Raw genomic sequence first — 21,049 nt, 5'->3', positions numbered from 1 at the left:
ATCTGTTTAATACTACAACTTTTATACAAAATTACATATATATATGAATTTTCGTATAAATTTTACACAGTTTTATATCAATTTCTCGATACAGAAACATCAGATAGATGTTTTATATGTATTGTTTAACGTCTGAAATTCTCAGGTTTCATCCTATACCCCCTTTCATTTTTCCTTTACAGTCCCTTTAAGGAGTAGGTATCGTTCTTAATCTTAACCGAAGATAACTTAACTCTGATTTAAAATAAAGATAAAAAAGAAAAAAAACCTGTCTAGAAAAATATCCACAGATGCAGATGATAAAGTCTCGTTTCTACATTCTTCTCTGAGAAAACCTGTATTATCTTCGTCGTCCCCTTGATCCATTAGAACCCACTCCTCCAACTTTCTTGTGTCCAAACTCCTTGAAAAAAACTGGATACATTAGGACCAAACTATTACTTTTATATCCAAAGTTTTTCGTAAAATTATATAGCTGATTGATCTATCTCAGACTTGGAGAGTTGCTGTCAGTAATTTATAGAGTAGCCACATTAAAATTTATGAGATAAGAAAATTATTATCAAATTATTTTGTTTCTACCTTAATAAACAATATTGAAGGGTCCAAGCAGAAGGCATCCAACCCTCATTAGGCTTCTTCCATCTTTAAAATAAGAATAAAGATTTAATAACAAAGTTTTTCTTTAAAACTTTTCTATTTTTGAATAAATATGCTAGAGGCTTAAACAAATAAAAAAATCTATTAAAACGCCAAATGTATTTTTTAATTTCGAAATAAATAGAAATCAAATTATTATAATTATACTGAACTAACATTTCAAATAGGTTTAAAATCTCAAAACAGAAAGGTACACAAATTTCCACTTTATTTAAATCCAAAGTAATCTAGGTTTGCGGTTTCAATGCTGTCCTCAACAATTCTGATTAAAGGGTCTATTGGTCTCTGAACGGAAACCCCCATTACAGTCTGAAATACAGATCCCAGCGTTTAAGTAAAACTCAATGTAATAAAAATGCTCAGTAGAATTTAATATTTATTACCGAGGATACTTGAAAACTTGTTTAAAAAAGCGTAGTGTCTAAATTTTGACAAGATAAACCATTCAATTTCCCGTCAAATCATTAATCCAACCCAGATTCATCGATATACCTTACCTAATGTGCATCCCTTCCCTCTCAGCTTGAGCTACTACATGCTGGGGTTTGGCGAGGGGGTGGAGAACTTCTTGTTGACAAACACCATGGTGAAGAGAGGAACAAATATCACCCCTCCAACCTAATCTACCTGCCTTTATACAGCAGCTGGACCCCTCCAAACCTTAAAGGTTAAAGGTTAAATTGATGAAATTTAATAAATTATTTAATAAATAATTACAAAAACTACAGGGTTACCCACAAAGGATGAGATTTCAGAGACGACTGTGCGGAATTTATACTATCTGTATCCAATTACGATCATGATTCCCTATAACTGTAAACTTCTTTCTGCCTTTGCTAAATCATATAATAATCAATTAAAAGACTAAACTTCAGGCAGAAGAATAAAGGAATTGAGTCTTTGCCACAAACTCTGATTTTTAAATCCCTATATCTTATATCTTATATCCAATGTTGTAGACCTTAGATATTTCAAACTATGACTTCAGTTATATCAAACAATCAAAGTTTGAAATATCAAAGGTTTACATAATATATAGGTATTAGAAAATTAGGATTTGTTGCAAAGACTCAATTCCTTTAACATTGAAATCCTAATGTTAAAAGAGTTACAGATCGTCTTTACAGTCTCATCCTTTGCGAGTAACCCTGTATTAAATTATTATAAAGGACTAAGTTAACCCTATTAACCCTATTCCTGCTGGGGGGGGGGTCAATTTGACCCCCCCCTATAGTTTTTTTTTACATAACTCAAAAAGTATTGGTCTGAGGCTGTTGAAACTTTCTGACTTTTCTTACATACCCAAAGCACTCCCTTTAGGCCTAAAACCGGGCTTTAATACTAACTGCCTGAGTCCTCAGGCACACTGCCTGAATGACTGCTTTTTGCATATTTGAAATGGCATGGTTAAGGGCTTTTCAAAAATGTATAATTTTTCATTTTTTGGACAAATTTTTTTTTGCACACATTTTTACTATAAAACTGGATTTTGCGATAAAAAATTCAATTTTCGCAAATTTGCAAATTTTTTTGCAGATTCTAAAAGTAGAGCACAAGAGCTTTCTAATGATTTATCATTTGTCATATTTGGACATAAAACATGGGATTTAGAGGGGGGGGTCAAATTGACCCCCCCCCTCCCAGCTAGCGTATCCTGGTTTTCAAGTACCCCAGCAGGGATAGGGTTAAGTTGTTTTTGTTTAATTTCACAAAGTACGAGAATTGAAGATGCCACAAAATTCCAACATTGATTTTCTGTTTTGCCATTTAAACAAATAAAGCAACATTTTTCTCAATCTAAACTTCATCTTCTTTTCATTCGAGTTCTAGTCTCCGAAAATACCGATGTTTAGACCTCAGATTAATAACTTTAAGTCAATGTTTTGCTTTAACGTATCAAATTATTATTAAATATTTCTGAGCAAGAAAAGAATGAGCAACAAACTCTCAATCTTGTCAAAAAAGTAAATATGGAAAAAGTTTTTTAATAAAAGCCGGAAAGAAAAATCATTTTAATCAAATATTTATATTTGTATTCTTCAAATTCCCTCCCCCAAAGCTTCCATACATCAATGCGAAATTAGTTTAAGCATTGCCCTGCATGAGAGAAAACATGCAATGTCCTGGTTAATCAACGGAGGGGCCGGGAGGGGGGGGGGGACCCTGAACGATCCCGAAAGTGGAACAGATTTATAAATGAAATACTGCCAGAAATTAGGTTAAATAGATACCAAATAAATAATAAATCAGTTGTGTATAGAAAATATTCTTTTTATTTATAGTTTTTATTACTTTATGTAGATTGTAAATTAGGGGTTACCCTCCAAAGTACATTTTTTTTGACAAATTATTAAAAACATATGCCATGAAAACAATATATTAAACACATTAGAACAAATTTAACCTTTGGCAAGTATTTAAAGAGACTTTTTGGTAACCCAGCAAGTTTATTTTAAACAATTGCACATAAATACACAAATCTATTTTCTAAGTATAAATTCATGATATTATCCTATTTCTGCTCCTTAACTAGTCGAAATAAGAATCCCAATTTGTATCTAGATTTTAACTATTAGTCAACTCTACAAAATTTGACAAGTGTAACCTGAGTCCAGAGCAAAGTTTGAGCGTTGGTTTTCCGTCCCATCCGTCCACATACTAGAACTCGGAGCGGGACTATCGGGACACATATTCCCACCTTAACAGATATATAAATATTGCTTTAATTCTAAGAAATGGAATTGTTAGTGATCGAAGGCTTACAAATTTAATTTGAATTAAAAGGAAACAAGAAAAATTTAAAGATTAAAGGGAGTGACCGGCTAGATATGGTAGTTGAGCTGAGACTGCAGTATTATATACAGTAATTTTAGGAACATATTTCTCAATAGAAATTTGTGAATAAATCAATGTTAGAAGCAATCATTTTTTTATCATCATTATATTGCATTTCTAATTCTATATGATTTTTTCGTAGATTTCTTTAAATGTCGTCTATTCAATAAAAATTCTAGAAAATCACGTAAAACGTTTGTGAACAATAAGACATTACAGAAACCGATTACTAAATAAGATTACTTAATAGTTTTAATGATAAGAGTTAATTTTTATTTTCTCAACCTGTTCCTGAACAACTGATAAGTTTACTGTAGAATTTTGTTACATTTTTAGTATTTAAAAAAAAAATTTTGCGCTCTTACTAAGCAATTATAAGCCTTAAAAAAGTCTTATTGGTGTCAAATGAATCCTAAATTATTATTCTAAAATACTGCACTCTCAGCTGAACTACCATTATCCAGCAGGTCACTCCCTTTAAGCAATAAAAAGTAAAGGTAAGTGAAAATTAAAAATATGGATATATTAATCGCAGAAACAGGAAGTCAGGAATAACTAGGATTCATGAGCCAGGAATTAGGAACAAGGAACTGGCTAGGAACTAGAATCCAGGAACAAGGAACAAGGAACTGGCTAGGAACTAGAATCCAGGAACTAGGAACAAGGAACTGGCTAGGAACTAGGAACAAGGAACTGGCTAGGAACTAGAATCCAGGAACTAGGAACAAGGAACTGGCTAGGAACTAGAATCCAGGAACTAATTAAGTCCCGACCTGTCCAGAAGTCTGAAAGACCAATGGCCTCTGCAACTGCATTTTCTACTCCTTCTCTACCAAGGCTGAGTAGAGTACCTCCACCAGCCTCACATTCTAGTAGACTAGACCTCCAACCTTGAGCTATCCCCATCCTCCTGTAAGAAACAATAGTTTGTTTATGTCTTTCTTTTCTTGGTTGATTATTTTAGTTTTTAATCTTAGTTATTAAAAATAAAATCTTATACAGTGAGACCCATAAAACTGTGGAACAGGGAGACGATTCCTTGACTAAAAATATGATTTTGAATATCACAAGGAACATAAAGCACATTAATTGTGTAGTGTACATAACCTAATTTCAATTAATAAGTAGATTTTCAAGATATTTATACAACTTTTTGCTTTTTAACAACATCAAATACAAATAAGATTGTGGGACTTTAATGTATTAACGATCTTCTTTCTTTTAATGCCGATCCATTAATGCCGATCCTAATATTGCGAATATCATCAAAGAAAGCTCAACAAGAAACGAAATTAACAATACAAAAATTTACGCATTCAGATACTGACCTGTATACAACCCCATCAAAAAGTAGGTCTGGGGACCTGGTAGAAACAAATCTAAATGTATAATAAGTAACAATTTTGCAAACAAAACTAGTTAAAGAATTCAAAGTTGCACTTATATCAATACACAATATTATTGTATGGTGCTGCCCAAACTCCTTTTTAATTTTTTTTATATTAAATAACAGCTAATACTAATGTAAAGGACATTGTATCGAAAAGAGAGGTCCTTCATCAAAGATACGGAAACCCCTAGTTCAGATGATAAAACTTTTTTTTAAATCAATATTATAAAAATCCCCAGTTTATTGTAATTACCTAGTTCCGCATTCGAATAGTATACCATCAAAAGTACAGGTTAGAGTAATTGTGTACAATTGCTCTAGGTTCAAGCCTGTTAACGAGTACATGGTCGTATTTCCGGATAGTTCTAATGTAGAAAGGTATGTGGGATCTAAAGAAAAATAAATATTAAAATGGTTGATCTGAAAAAATCAAGATTATATATACAGAACCAACATAGTTTTCGGATTCATTAATCTTACGAGTAAATTTGTTTTACTATTTTATACTGAAATGTTTACTTTATGAAATAGAAAAGCTGAGAGGAAAGTTTATTAATAGAAGTAACATAGTTTTCACCTTCTCCTATTCTCAGGGTTAGTTTGTAACTATCCGCAGTTTTATACTTGAATTGAACCATATCATTCTCCTGAAAAGATCCTGTAGCTCGACCCTCTCTCCACTCAACAACTATGGATCCCCTCCAGTCCACGCTGGCCTGGAGACTTACGTCCGATATGAAAGCTCCCCAATCTCCTGGTTCCCGAAGTGGGAGGATTGATAATTCTAGACGAACTGAACCAATCTCAGATGGAACCCCGTCTCCATTAGGACAGAAGACAAGGCTATATGATTCTAATTTGTTCAGATTTTCAAGAAATATTTGCTGGTCCTCTAGTAAGGATTCTTTTTCATAAATTCTTTCTCCAGTCTTCTGTTCCACTCGAACTAATCGTGATGGAGCTCTCCATCCACGCTCTCCAAGCCTCCACTTTACGTGAACACTGTTATTTATCAGTAGCTTAGCGGTCAAATACTCCGGAGATACGAACCTTATCCTCTCCTCCTCCTGACAGAAGGAGGAGTGGGCTCTACAGGATGATGATATTTGAGGAACAGCGGTAAGGTACGAGACTCCGCATTTTACAGGTAGATGATGATGCCAGCAGACCAGAGATATAGTATACCGCGAACCCCAGAGAGGACTGGGTACAGCAAAACTTGTATCCGTTGTGTTATGAATCTCCGACTTGGTTGTATCACCTTCATCGTGAGTCAGATTGAGTAGGTAGTAGTGTCCGTTGAGAGAAAAGTTGTCTTTATTTGGTATAGATACTATAGGACGTAGCCAAGATACTGTTAAATAACCAGGGGCTTCGGCTTTAGTAAACAGTTCACTATTTGCAACTACGTCTTGTTTGCAGCCAAGGATCTCAAACCGGAAACATTTTTCATCATGCCCAAACCATCGGAGATCAGTAGACACCTTGAACCTTACAAACCTTGCAGGTTCTAGACTTCCAAACCCGTGGGTTCGAATGACATTCGCTTCGTCATTCTTATCCTCTGCGTAAAAACTAGTAGCACTTCCATCATCGCTACAGCAGTCCTAGATTTACAAAAACTATTTTGTTAACAAGTTAAAAGGTTTTATTGAATAAAACACACGAAATGGTAAAACTCAACAGGTTTGAGTATGCATTTCTAATGAACTAATGGCTTTCATTTAAACATCTTTGTATTTATCATTAAGATTAGAATAAAATTGATTGTATAATTGTTGTTTTAAAATAATTTTTTATGTCAAAAGTGTTAACGATAAAATAAAATTTGGTATAATTTTGTTCACAGGAAGAAATAAAATTTGAAAAGAAAAGAATTTAAGTTTTATGATTTAAATAATAGAATAGAGCTGGAAAAGTTTAACTGACACAAACATGTAAAAGTCAAAAATATAAATAAAAAACACCCCAAGAATTCTAAAAAAGGATATTTTTCAAACTTTGACATTCCAGTTGTGCTATTATATTTTAACTTTTGCAATAAAATTTTTGGTTCAAATGAAAACTGTTGCATCTGATGGTATACAATATATTTATTTAATTTATAAGAAAAGTAAAATACCTCATAAACCTACCATCATTATATTAAATAGGTACAATTTATAAAAAGAAAAGAGACTATTATCTAAATCTTTTAAGTAAAAGAATCTTGAGCAAAAGAAACTTTTTAGGTTTACATTTTTAGCCCAATTTTTAACACTTTACATTTTGCATAATATTTGTTCATTGACTGAGATGATTGTGTACCAAACCATTTTATCATAAATCCACTTTCGTAAATTGTGAAGGGTGGGGGGTGGAGGTAATTGAAATATGAATTTACAAATGAATGAAATGAATGATATAATGGCAGATTATAATTCCTTCCGTGTAAGCTTTAGTTTACCTTCCAATTCTGGTTGTCATTACTAAGTGTGGCGGAAATGCTAATGTACCGCATGTACTCTACAGGATGAAGTATGTCTGGTGGTCCCTGGCTCTGGAAACCTGACACAAGCTGCGTAGAACCAAGATCTACAGTCAGCTCAGCATATATTCCAAATCCTGTAATCTAAACACGGATTCGTGGTAATTTTCTCCAAACAGTGAGAAAATGTATCTTTTAAACTTTTTCTTAAAAGGCTAAATGTTGCCTAAAAACTGAATATTACCATTAAACATTTTTTTTGTCTTTTTTTCTTAGGTATATAATCTGTAGAACCCGTATATGTCTCTCACATTTAGCTAAAAAAAAGGATCTTCCCGAGCTTAGAAAAACTAGATGGAGAAAAACTAACCTCTGTGTAGTTAAAACACCAAGCAGAATCAGGATTATTAAGCCGAGCATTACTAGGTTGAGAAAGGGGTAAAGATGAAGATATTTGAAGGTTCGGAATTGTGCGATCCTCAAGTCCAAGAGGGGAAGAACAAGACTGTGTGTGACATCCTAAAATATTATTATAATCAACCTTTCTACATACATCTGAAAATGGGGAAAAAAAAAACTGTCGCGTACATCTTTTATCATCATAAACCGTTTTCTTAAAATTCAAATAAGCGTGATATTATTATATTTTACCTTTGAAACCAAAAGATTTGTATTGTTCTAAATTTTAGATTCTTAAAATTTTGTTCACTCCTTTCTCAAACCAAATTTCTTTTTCATCTTTTTATCCTTTGATCTTTACATCTGACTTCAGAAAGGACTCTTTTAAATTATTTTATCATTTCACACTCGATGTCATCCTTCACTTTGAAACAACTAAACCAAACTTTTCTCCTGAGAGAATAGAAACTTTTAATTTCTGCCACAATATTCACACCTCCAGCATGTTTTTTAAATCAACACTGAATTTACCAATGAATTTGTTTAATGTATGGATCAAATGTGGAACAAAAATTGTTCAACTTCAGTTATTTCTTGGTTTACCTTGAAAGTTTTAAGTGTCCCGAGCTAAGTAGGTTAAATGCAGCCAAAGACAAATTTATGTGATTTAATACAATAAGTTGCAGCCATTAATAAATATATTGAGGTCATGGTTTATAAAACCAGAGATATGATGAATGAAAAAGAATTTGTTTGAAATATTTTAAAATAACTGATTGAAGCGATTCCTAGAAGTTACACTCTCCACTTAAACCTACTATTTCTTCGGTCAGTGTGCTGCAGATTTCATTCCCTATCTTTTTTTCTGTTTTTACTGTATCTATAGTTTCTATAGAGTAGAAAACAAAGAACCTGTCATCTAACAACCTTTTTTTATTCTTTTTGTCATGTTTTGTAAATAATAATAGTTGTGATTCTCAAATTAGACTAAAAGAGACAAAGAAAAAAATGAACGTTAAATCAAACTGAATATATTTATGGATTCTAATTAAGTTATAAAGTGATTTTGCACTTTTTCTCTATCATAAAATTCTTTATCATTAAACAAAACTGTTAAACAAAATGATGTATAATCTTTCAAATTACTTTAAAGTTTGAACTAAAAATTTACTAATTACTCCCGGATAAGAAACTTTAACAGCATTAAAATTTTCCATTTACAAGGAATCTAACACCCTTAAAGGAGAATGGTCACATTTCCCCTGAAATATAATCAAATACACCTTTATTTTTGAAGTTCTTTTCTTATTTTAAGTTTTAAAAAATATGCACTTTCAAGAATTAGCAGAAATTTAATATTTTCTTTCGAATTATCGCTTTTAATGCAAAATATTCGGTATTGTCAAGGAACACAAGTAACGCATCAGCTGAGTTGGGCTCATACTCATGGTACATTCCAGTTCATTTCATGTACCGGCCCGAATTTAAACTAGCCTGGGCAAGAAGTACAGTACAAATACAGGCTATATGAGGCAAAACGGGACTGTACGTCAAATGAATGACTCCCTTCTAATGAAATTAGTGTACTGTACACCACGATTTACAGCAATTCTAGCGGTTTTTCAGAGATTTTGACACAGAGCTTTACAATTAATCCCATTAATTATAATAAAGCCATTATACAATATTAAGATTTCCATGCACAAATTTTTGTCGCATTTTTTTTTTAGTCCAGAAAGGTGATGTGAACTTTTTCGAGATTTTCAGACAGTAAACGATTGATGCTGACTTGGAAATCCACAAATCTTAAAACAGATATGGCACGCCTGCGCACTGGGGTACTTGAAAATCAGGATACGCTAGGGGAGGAGGTCAATTTGCCCCCCTCTAAATCCCATATTTGATGTCCAAAATTTTTTTGCAAAATCCAGTTATAAAGAAAAACGGTTTGAAAAAAAATTTCCAAAAAATTATAAAAGATACAGTTTGCAAATGCAATTTCAAATATGCAAAAAAAATTAGCAAAATCTTTAATAACCTGATGTGTAATTAATAAAAACTAAAAATTTGCAAATTTCCTTCGACGGGTTGCATGCAAATAATTTGCAACATTTTCTTTACAAACTTATGCAATCCGTTTCCTTGTATGCAAATAGTTTGCAACATTTTCTTTGCAAACTTGTGAAATCTGTTTCCAAAAAAAATAAAAAATTATCAAAATCTGACAACTTAAAGTGGGTCAAAACAAAGACTTAGTTTGTTACAGGAAAAAGTAGTTATTCAGGCTGTGTACCTGAAGACTCAGGCAGTTAGTATAAAGCCCGGTTTTAGACTTAATGGAAGGGCTATGTGTATTTATGAAAAGTCTGAAAAGAACACCAATACTTTTTGAGTTATGTAAAAAACTACAGGGGGTTCGAATTGTCCCCCCCCCCCCCCACCCCACCCCTCAGCATGAATAAGGTTAATCCCAGACGAACAGCGCGTTTTTACGGTGTGTAAAACAATATACACTTTGCCATGAATACTACGTATGTTTACAAATACAATACTTAATAAGAGCATAACAAACAAATTAAAGAGCAGGGTGTCCCACGAAACATGACAGTTGGTGAATAGTTTAAAATGTCTTCTTTCATAATTTGATAAGTTGTTTGATACCAAAGATGATGATAAGAAATACTAAATGGCAGTATTATTATAGTAGAATTGATTTCAAACAAATAAATATTTGGGTAAAAGATTTGTTTAACGAAATAAACTGCAAAAAGTCTGAAATAACTAATACAGTACCATGGAAGACGACATTGAAAACTATTCACCAACTTTCATGTTTTCTGAGACATCCTGTATCTATTGTAGTATTTCTATTGTTTGAATGCTATTTGAAACTTTAAAACGAATCAAGCTTAATCAAGACCTAAAATCTATATATAGTAAAATGAATAAATAGGAAAAATAACCATGAAAAAAAATAAAACAGACCATAGCTTTGTATAAAAAATAAATAAATAAAAGCCGAATAAATGAACAAATATTAAATAAATAACCTGTAATGAGGGTGTAAAGAATGAGGGCGAGGGCAGTATTGGAGTTCATGATTCAACATTACTCAGGGTACACTTGGGAGCTGTCTCATTTTTCCTTCACTTCATACAAACCTAATAAACCGGCAAATATAATTTCTAAAAAATCTTAAAAATTCATAAAAATTATATCATTAAACCGATATTTATAGAATCTGTCTCGTTAAGAAAAATTTACCCTGGGTCAGTTGATAAACTACAAAATAAAAAATAAATGATATTTAGAAAAATCTTACCATCTTGGTTATTTAACTCACTTATATTGTTCTTTTATTAGAAACAGGAATTGAATTGTCAAAAGAGTTCCGGTGTATGCTTAAACGTTTAACTTCCTTCCTTCCGGTTCCTGACTTTCCCGGTAACTAACCAGTTTCATAGTTCTACTTCTACCTCCACTCTTCGTGGTTAGGTCGGCCTCCGAGAGGGATGGATTCCATTAACCGGTGTTGAGGCCGTACAACACCGATATAAGGATACGTAGACCCGGCGGTCTATATACGAGGCAGTCTAGTTAGAGGTTTAATATATACCTGTAACCAAGGGGGAATTCAGGATTAAATGGAAAGGGCCGTGACTCATATTATTCAAATAAATGTAACATTTAAAATCAATTTTATATTTATACGTATACGATTTCCTATTGTTAGATGAACAAAATATTCATGAAACAGAACTTTATGCAACTCTATGCATTACTTTAATTCTGAATTCTGACAAAAACTTTAGAATACCAATAACTTGAACAACGGCATGCACATTAGATCTTTGGCACACAATTTTCTCAAAAACTCACGAAAAACGTGAGATCTGTGTGAAACCAGTATCAATAACCTTATAATCATCATATTGGAATTGGATTTATGGTTCTTTAATCTTAACTCAGAATTACAATTTTTCATTCGCAACTATAAGATAACTATAAGAAGCAGAACTAAAGTCTGGATTATTTCCTATTATTACTTCAGAATAACTATCACGCCTGGTTCTGATTGTAAAATATCATTTATAACAGTTGAAGTGGAATACATGAGCTTAATAGTTCATAGAGATTATGGGTATAGTCACTAGTAAGTAGGTACAGAATAATATTCCATATACAACTAGTGTTTCATACTTAAAAACAGACAAACAGCCAGATAACCGATACACACTCAAAAGATACAACCTCTTTGTATGCAACGAATTATAATGTTAAGATAGGCTTTGGGCTGTAAAGTAAGCACAAGACGGATGTCACAGCCTGACATGGGTTCCATCTTTCACAAAAAATCTATTAAATAATGACAGAAACAATCTCAAGGATTAATAATTGTCTTAAAACATTTTTTTTAAAGTAAATATTTGAAAATTATTTTTTCCATCTGCTAATCTAAGTTCGTTTCCCTTATGTCCATTTTACTTAATCTTTTTTGTTTGTTTATTTTCTTGTGGGTTTTAACAATTTTTAATTTTTTTTTAGATTTTGATGGTTATTATATCGCTAGAACTGACGAGGGTCAACCCAGACCGAAACATATTTTTAACTAACTAACTAACATATTCTTTTTTACTCTACAGAGGTTTGGTCCATCACCATCACCGAATTTTTAAATGAAATAGTCTGGTTAAAGGAAACTATTATCAAAATTATCAAAATTAAATGTTTTTATCCTCCTCGAATACGAAAGGAACACTGAGCCCAGAGAGAACTGTTTTCAATATGTACGCAGAGAATACACAAAAACAATTAACTTTCCTTCCTTTCCATATTACCTTGTTTGTATGTATGTATGAAATACGTATATGTTGATATATATAAATTTGGCTTGTCTGTCTGTCTGTTTGTTTGTTTGTATGTCTGTCTGTTTGTATCCAATAAACGTCAAAACGGCTGAACCGATCGGGCCCAAATTTTTTGTGGGACATCTAGGGACCCCAGGGAAGGTTTATGAAAAATCAAAATTTCAAATATTTGTCTCCATCAAAATTCGATCGTCATTAAATTTTTAAAAATTTTGAAAATCCGCGAAATTTTTTGTGAAAATCCGCGAATTATTTTTGTTTTGTTTTACGATGTACACAAAGAGAACATGTTTACAATTAATTTAGAAGATGGGCGCGAAGCGCCCTCTAAGGCTAGAAAGAATTAAGGGCGCGAAGCGCCTTGAATTTCTAGTGTTGATAAAAATACCAGAATAATTAATCGATGCTTTAAAATCTATCCAACGAATCATTAGTCCTGTATAGGAAACATCAATTTCCCAAACAATTTTAGAACAAATGATGTATCACTTCAGTAAACCAATAGATATAACCTCGAGAATACCAACAATGTGTCTAACGTCTAACTTATTTCTGTCAATATTATTAGTTGATATCGATTTTCCAACATAGTTCTCTTAACCAGTCTCTCATTTAACCATTAACTCCGATCTATCATCTCACACAACCACCCCTCCCCCGGGCCCCCCCTCTCCTCTCCTCAACAATAATCCACACCTTATAAATATTTAAACCGTGGAAATCACATTTTAATTCTTTTTTTTAGAGACATATGTGTATGCATTTGCAATATGTATTTAATAAATTCAATAATAATGCAATAAACAGAAGTCATCTAATATAAACTTGCACTAATCATACAATATGATAACGTAATAATAGTTATTATGTTTACAACTTGTCATGAACTAAAACAAGAGATATAAGAAGTTGAAGTTAGTGTCTTTACCTGTATGTTATATATATTATTAATTTGGACAAAAAAGATACTTTAAAGTGTAAATTTGGTTGCTTTGCGTAACCCAGCATAAATCCACCCTTGGAAATATCTTAAATACAATTCAACTGTTGGAAAGCATCAAAAATGTTCTTTTTTGAAAATGTTAAATCTTCAAACTGATTGTTTTATGATTTTTTATGATTTGTTTTATGATTGTTTTATTTTGGAATATACAACCTTTGGTATACCTTTAACATATTTTGTACTGAATAGTGTAAATACCCCCTCCTGTCCATACATATTAGTATTGGGCGCGTTCGGTTTTTTTCATTTTGTTTGTTCATTGTTCGTCAACAACCAATTGTTTGTCCATGGCTATTTTTATATGAAAGACACCATCGTTCACGACAAATTTCGTTCGTTCTCAAAAAAAAAATTCGTTCATAAAAACGTAGCCCATATCTACTGGATACTGGATATAGCATATAGGATACTAAATAAAAAATACTGGATACATGATTTAATCTAAAATATAGCCTAGAGAGATTAGCATTTATCAAATGTTGGTGTAGAAGGCTCAGTCTGGGACGGATTTCCCCAAGCTCAGATCTCTAAACTTGCATACAAGGTTATTACTAAAATATCAATAAATTTCTTAGAGTTTATCCATTCTTAAGCTCAGCTAACATTAGGGTTTGACTTATTACTCCAGGCGTTTAGAGTAAATTAGTCCCAGAATGATACCTCTAAACTATCTTTAGGTTAGGTTGTGTCTAATTTCTTCAGATGGTCAAATCAAATCAAATATAATTTATTAAAATTAAGAACAAAAGGATTTGAGTTTTTGCCACAAATGCCAATTTTATAATACCTAAATCTCAACAACCAGATGATGCATACCTTTCATATTTCAAACTTAAATTGTTTCATCCACCAGAATTCATAGTTTGAAATATCAAGCATCTACGGCATTCGGTTTTAAAGAAATTAGAATTTAAAAATCCGAGTTTGTGGCACAGACTCAATTCCTTTGTAAATATATTTAAACAGAAGTGCCGAAGAGAGCATGGGAAGCCAAGAGACTGTTCTAACCGTGCCTTCTAAACTTAACCACCTAGATAGTTAACCACCTAGATAGTTAACCACCTAGATAGTTAACCACCTAGATAGTTAACCACCTAGATAGTTAACCACCTAGTTAACCACCACTAAGATAAATCAGATCTTTTTAAACATTTGAGCAGACATAACAGAAAAGACGATTAAATTGAAATTTTTGACAAGTTTGAATCAAATGTTGTTTAGGGTTAATGCGAAAAAGTTTTTTGAAGAAATATCTTTGAGATGGTTGGGTAAATTTTTCCAAGATAATGGGAAGGAATAAAAAGGAAAACGCTTTAAAAACTCGGTGTTTGCAAGAGGTATGAAAAAATCTATAAGTATATAATCATGAACATGAACTTGGTTAAATTAAAATTTGTTTGGCTAGTGCAGCTGATAATTGGTAAACAGTACATTAGAGGGTGAATAAGAGAGTAGACAGGAAATGTTTAGCGTTGCATAAATAATACAAAGATTTGGATATTTTTAAATACAAGTGTTTAAAATGGTAATCGAATGGAAGATAATGGAAGATAAACCCCAATATTTTAAAAGCTGGAATTTTAGAAGAATTCTTTCAATGGGATAGATAAATTCCGGAATATTAGACAAACCATTATCATTATTATTAAATGAAAGAACCATGTCATCGGGAACATTTATCAGTATTGACAGCTAGTTTAATAGTTCTTAACTATGTACCCAGTTTTTGTAATTCAATATTTATAAGATTAGAGAGATCCTCAATATTTTTTCCTTTTGCAAGTGCTATGGTGTCATCAGCAAACAGTATGTTAAATCCATTATTGCAATTGAACAAATCATTAAAATAAATGAGGAATAATAAAGGACCAAGAATAGAACCCTGGGGATCAGCAATATTTAATAATGTATAAAACTCTGAAAGTGAACCATTTACCATAACATACTGGACTCTGTCCTTTAAATAGCTCTTAAACCAATTTAGTGCTTCCCCCCGAAGGCCATACTCTTCCAGCTTTAAAAAGAGAATATTGTGATCAACCAGGTCAAAAACTTTTCTCGGATCCGAAACACGGCCAGAACTAGTGCATTCTTGCTAAATGATTTTAAAATTAAGTAGATTTATTAGACTAAAACCCATATTGATGTTTGTTTAGCAGATTATTAATATTTTAATACTCATTTAATTGCTTAGTAACCATTTTTTCTATTATTTTACCACCCCAGATTTTAAGGATTTGTTAGATAGCGAAGCAGATATTTCTAAAGCTACAGTTTTAAGTAAATTAGAACTTAGATTATCTATGTCTACAATTTTTTTTATTTTCAAGTGATTTAATAATTTCAACGATTTCTCAGTACTACAAAAACCAAACTCAAAGTTAATATCGGGATAATTTTGAAGATAGGACTCAGGTAATGCAGATGTTTTAGGATTTGAACTATTGATATTCCCAGCAATATTAGAAAAAAAGTCATTGAAGCATTGGATTCGATATTTTTGTATTATTCACGAGAATACTATCGATAGAACTATTTTTGGACTGTTTTCTGTTAATAGCTTTATTTAAAGTTTTACAAAGTGATTTAGGATCATGTTTTGAACTGTCTATTTAGGATCATGTTTTGAACTGTCCATTCTTCCAGAATAATACATTTTTTACTAGCTCTAATGAGTTATTCAAATTACGAAACTGTTTATATGCATTTAAGGTTTCTAAGGCCTAGAAGCAAGTAAACCTTTAGTCATAAATGGAAACACTTTTCTAAATACAAGGTCCTAACTACAGGATTCTTTATCCAGGACCAATTGAGGGAGTAATTTCAACCTTGTTTTAGCAGCATTTAATCCAGAGAAAATTCATCCTTGTTTTATCATTCAATCCAGAGTAAATTAATCAATTTTCTAGCATTCAATCCAGAGTAAATTCATCCTTGTTCTAGCATTCAATTCAGAGTAAATTCATCCTTGTTCTAGCATTCAATCCAGAGTAAATTCAGCCTTGCTCCCAGCATCCAAACCAGAGTAAACTCATCATTGCTCGAGTCCAGAGTAAATTCATCCTTGTTCTAGCATTCAATCCAGAGTAAATTCATCCTTGTTCTAGCATTTAATCCAGAGTAAATTCAGCCTTGCTCCCAGCATCCAAACCAGAGTAAACTCATCATTGCTCGAGTCATTCAACCGAGATTAATTTCATCCTTGCTCCCGACAACCGACCCGTAGTAAACTCATCCTTTCTCTCAGCACCTAAACCAGAGTAAAGTTATTCTTGCTTCCAGTATCTAAACCAGAGTAAACTCATACTTGCTCCCAACATTCAACCCGGAGAAAATAAATCCTTTGTACGAAATTCCCTTAAAAGTTAATTATCTTTAATGCGTCCTAGCTAACTAGGGTTTACTCCATTGTCATGTATTCTAGTTTACAGAGTACACTGTAAAAATTCATCCTTGTTCCCAGCATTTAAACCAGAGTATCTTTGCTCTAAGAATTCGACCCCGGTTAAATTCATCCTTACAACGAGCATTCAATCAAGAGTAAACTCATCCTTGCTCTTAGCATTCCACCCGGAGTAAACTCATCCTTGCTCCACAGCCATTCAACCGGAGTAAACTAATCCGTGCTTCCTGCAATTAACCTGGAGTAAATTGTCTGCTCCTGGCATTTAACCCAGAGTAAATATCTATCCTTGCAACAAGCATTCAACCCAGAGTAAAATCATTCTTGCTCCTAGCATTCACTCCAGAGTAAGTTCATCGTTTTCCCAGCATTTTAACATGGAGTAAACTAATTATTGCCCCCAGTTTCAATCCAAACAAAATAGATACAGAGTACTTGATACAGAATGCTGGATATATGATACTGGATACATGATTCTGTAACCAGAACACTGTTAAAACTGATTTGATATGTTTAAGGTTATTTTGTTCAAAGCTTACCACTATCCTTAAGCATTAAGCATTAAGCATTTAAATATATTGATAAATACTTTTTCTAGCGGTTTTATTCTTTGTTTTTAGCTTATAGTATGAATATTAGATACAAAACATTTAATACTGGATATAAGAGGTGAAACATTGTTCAATGTAGGTTTAATTCTCAACTTTATTAAACAAGAGAAAATTTACTTTTAAAAGTCATTAGGGGCGTACTGAAGGGGATATGGGGGTAACTTATATATTTTTTCTTAAATAAGGAATAAAGATATTCAGGCTATAATACAGAATATGCGGCTTTATAAATGACAATTTTTAATTAAGTATCGTTTTTAACTTCGTAATTTGAATTCAATATAAACTAAATTGTGATGTACTTTTCATGTGCAAGCTAAATCATAGCCAAGCATACCAATAGTCTTAGTTGTCGACATATTTTTGGGGAGAAATGAGGGGGGAAGGGGTACTATGTTTATGCCAAAACATAGTTACAGTTACAATGCACAAAAAATACAAGGTTTATATAATCTCGTAGTATACCAAAAACTTGAAGGGTAGGAAGCCTTTATATGAAAACAAATATGTTACTTAAAAGGAACATGAGTCTTTGTCACAAACTCAAATTTTCTAATCCCTATATCTATGAAACTTCATGTTGTAGACTTTTGCTATTTTAAACTAAGATAATTTGATGCAACAGAATTTATAATTTAAAATATCTAAGGTCTATGACATTGGGTTGCAGAGATATAGGAATTAGAAAATCAGAGTTTGTTTCAAAGACTCAATTCCTTTAAAATTTAAATTAAACTATACCTAAATCCATAATTTGATATTCATCATGAAGGGGGTNTCTCCCTCCCCCCTCCTAAATTTTCCTTTATATATTGATAAAAGAAATTCTAAAACACAGAACATTGCCAAAATGGGTATTGGGTATTGATCCAGAAAGAAAAACGACTAGTTTTACACGCACAGCAGTTATAATAGTTTTATAACCTTATAAAAGTTTTCCTTGGACCAAATTAAATGAACAGCGGGAAGGAAATTAACTAATCCTCTTGTGCGCAGGTTCAATTTCAAAAGATTTGAAAATTTGAGAAAGTGGCTCAAATAGCATATTGTTTCAACTAACCCATACCTGCATTCTGTAGATGGAATAATATTTTAAGCAACCCAAACCCAGATAGAATAATAATTCAACCGACTTATTTCGAAATAGAAATATATGATATCATCCAAAAAAAATTCTAAACGACGAAACTTGCTTTATCTTGAATCATATTTACAGATCCCAAATAAAAAAGAGGAGACAAAAAAGGTTCTCGTTCATATTAGATATCTTAGATTTCCGGCTCAGCGGAACTGCATATTTCTCTGCTATGATCCGTATATTCTTGCAATTCATATTAGCATACTAGATGAGCAGGATTGTATATTAAGATGACAGATGGTGACATAGTGCAAGAATATGCACCCTTGAGCAAACAGATAAATCCCAATATCTAAATGTGATCGCATGGGAAAGTATAAAATATTGGCTAATTAAATAATAACTAAATATAGAAGAAACTCACAAATTCACAAAAAAGGACTTGGTTTAGGAATTTATGGAAAAGCGGGTATAGGAATTGAGTTTTTGTCTCATACCCAAATCTTCTAATCCCGATATCTTTGCAACCTCATTGTGTAAACCTATAATATTTTAAATTGACTTAACAGAATTCAGAAATATTAAAGGTCTACGACAACAGGTTGCAGAGATACAGGGATTTAAAAATCTAAGTTTGCGGCGAAAACTCAATTCCTTTCTGGACATTTTAAACTAAGACATTTTATCAAAAAACTTTTTTTTATAAAACACTTCAATTTTTAAAAACCAAACACCTGAATTTCAAAACGCCTAAATATCAAAACCCTGCACGAGTTTTTCGGAACACCTAATTTTTGAAATACCTAAAGGTACAAAACACTGAAATTTTATTTCAAGTATAACAAAACTAAACTTCATTTTAGATTTAGAAACATTAAAATATTTTCATTAACATATTTTAAGGTTACACATTTTGTTTGAAATATGCCAACATAATATAGAAAATCCGTAATCTTTGGGAAACCATGAGTTCCATTCCTAAGCACAGTTCAGAAAATTAAAAAAAGGAATTGCTTTTTTGAATGTCTACAACGAGAACAATTCACGATTCATTTAATCTGTATATGTGTATTTGCATTATTTATTTGTTTGTATATCCAATAAACGTCAAAACGGCTAAACCGATTGAGCCAAAATTTTAAGTGGAGTTTCTGAAGCGAAATTTTAGGGATGGCCAAAATTTTGCATAGATAAAATTTTAGATGTCAAAATATGACATTTTTTCAAAGCAAAATTTTTTGGAAATCAATCAATTCTAACAGAAAAATTGGCGAAAATAAGCGTTTTAGACCAAAATTATATATAAATTTTAAATTTTATGGATTCAAAGTTTAAAAAAGAACTTAGATGAAAGGAATTAAATCTTTGTCACAAATTCAAATTTTCTAATCCCTATATCTTTGCGACCTGATAATGTTAACCTTTGAAATTTCAACCTTAGATTATTTGTCTATAAAGGTTGAAAGCTGGAATTCAAATTTTAAAATATCTAAAGTCTACAACATTGAGTTGCAAAGATAAAGGAATAAGAACATCTGAGTTACAGGTTTTCATCTTCAGTTATTTTAAAAACTAGAAGCTGTTATGCTTTAGTGGCAACACTTGAAGTATAATTGAAGGACTGCAGTATGGTTTAGTGACGACACTTGAAGTATAATTGAAGGACTGCAGTATGGTTTAGTGACGACACTTGAAGTATAATTGAAGGACTGCAGTATGATTTAGTGACGACACTTGAAGTATAATTGAAGGTTGAAAGTTGACATTAAAAATACAAGATGTTCTAGACTTCAATAAATCTCTCGGGATACATATTCAGGTTTCAATTGAAGCTGAGTGAAGGAGAAGTTTTAAAGTTGAAGGAGTATATCTAAAGATGTTGGCAGAGCATCGGCTTAATTAAGTTAAAGCATGCTCTTCGATATAGTCTCACTAAAATTTTTATAATGAATTAAAACCTTAGATCAGATTACCAGAATATCAGCTTTTTAAAGTTACGAATTCAAAAATATTATTTTTTCATACAATTTAAAAGAGGCAAAATTCTGTAAGACAAATCTAAAACTACCCTAAAACATACTGCACCCATGCCGACAAAAAGAAATGCTTCTTTTGGTGAAGATGTATTTTTATTGTTTTTTTTTTGTACCAAAGGGGAATATTAGATTGGTTGTAAAACTCATTTCAGCTAGTTTGTTTGTTTGTTTTTGGTTTTATTAGTTTGTTGGGTTTTATTTGTTCATAGAATGAAGAAAGAAACAGCCTTATACTTTCAACTTCTAACAAGGCTAATCTTTCTTTTCAAACAACTCTTGATACACTTTTAACACAGGGT

General features: G+C 32.0%; 1 protein-coding gene across 2 annotated transcripts in view; it reads right to left on the bottom strand.

The window, feature by feature from the left end:
• Positions 1–11,464, bottom strand: part of LOC111705505 (uncharacterized) — a 31,667-nt gene extending 20,203 nt beyond the window's left edge. Inside the window, exons 1-12 of one of the 2 annotated variants that reach the window (XM_023478081.1) lie at positions 11,074–11,464; positions 10,802–10,912; positions 7,723–7,871; positions 7,332–7,496; positions 5,463–6,492; positions 5,139–5,274; positions 4,824–4,874; positions 4,269–4,405; positions 3,266–3,358; positions 1,158–1,320; positions 583–645; positions 269–403 (exon numbers count right to left, since the gene is read on the bottom strand). In XM_023478081.1, the coding sequence (XP_023333849.1) occupies positions 269–403; positions 583–645; positions 1,158–1,320; positions 3,266–3,358; positions 4,269–4,405; positions 4,824–4,874; positions 5,139–5,274; positions 5,463–6,492; positions 7,332–7,496; positions 7,723–7,871; positions 10,802–10,850 (2,171 nt within the window). In that variant the 5' untranslated portion in view covers positions 10,851–10,912; positions 11,074–11,464. The remainder of the gene's footprint in view (positions 1–268; positions 404–582; positions 646–1,157; positions 1,321–3,265; positions 3,359–4,268; positions 4,406–4,823; positions 4,875–5,138; positions 5,275–5,462; positions 6,493–7,331; positions 7,497–7,722; positions 7,872–10,801; positions 10,913–11,073) is intronic. The other variant, XM_023478080.1, reaches the window with a different exon arrangement.
• Between the last annotated feature and the right edge of the window lie 9,585 nt (positions 11,465–21,049).

Source organism: Eurytemora carolleeae, unplaced genomic scaffold (assembly GCF_000591075.1).
Source record: "Eurytemora carolleeae unplaced genomic scaffold, Eaff_2.0 scaffold657, whole genome shotgun sequence".
Lineage (NCBI taxonomy): Eukaryota > Metazoa > Arthropoda > Copepoda > Calanoida > Temoridae > Eurytemora > Eurytemora carolleeae.
Note: the sequence above shows the minus strand (reverse complement) of the source record. Positions and strands in the feature narration are given on the sequence as shown.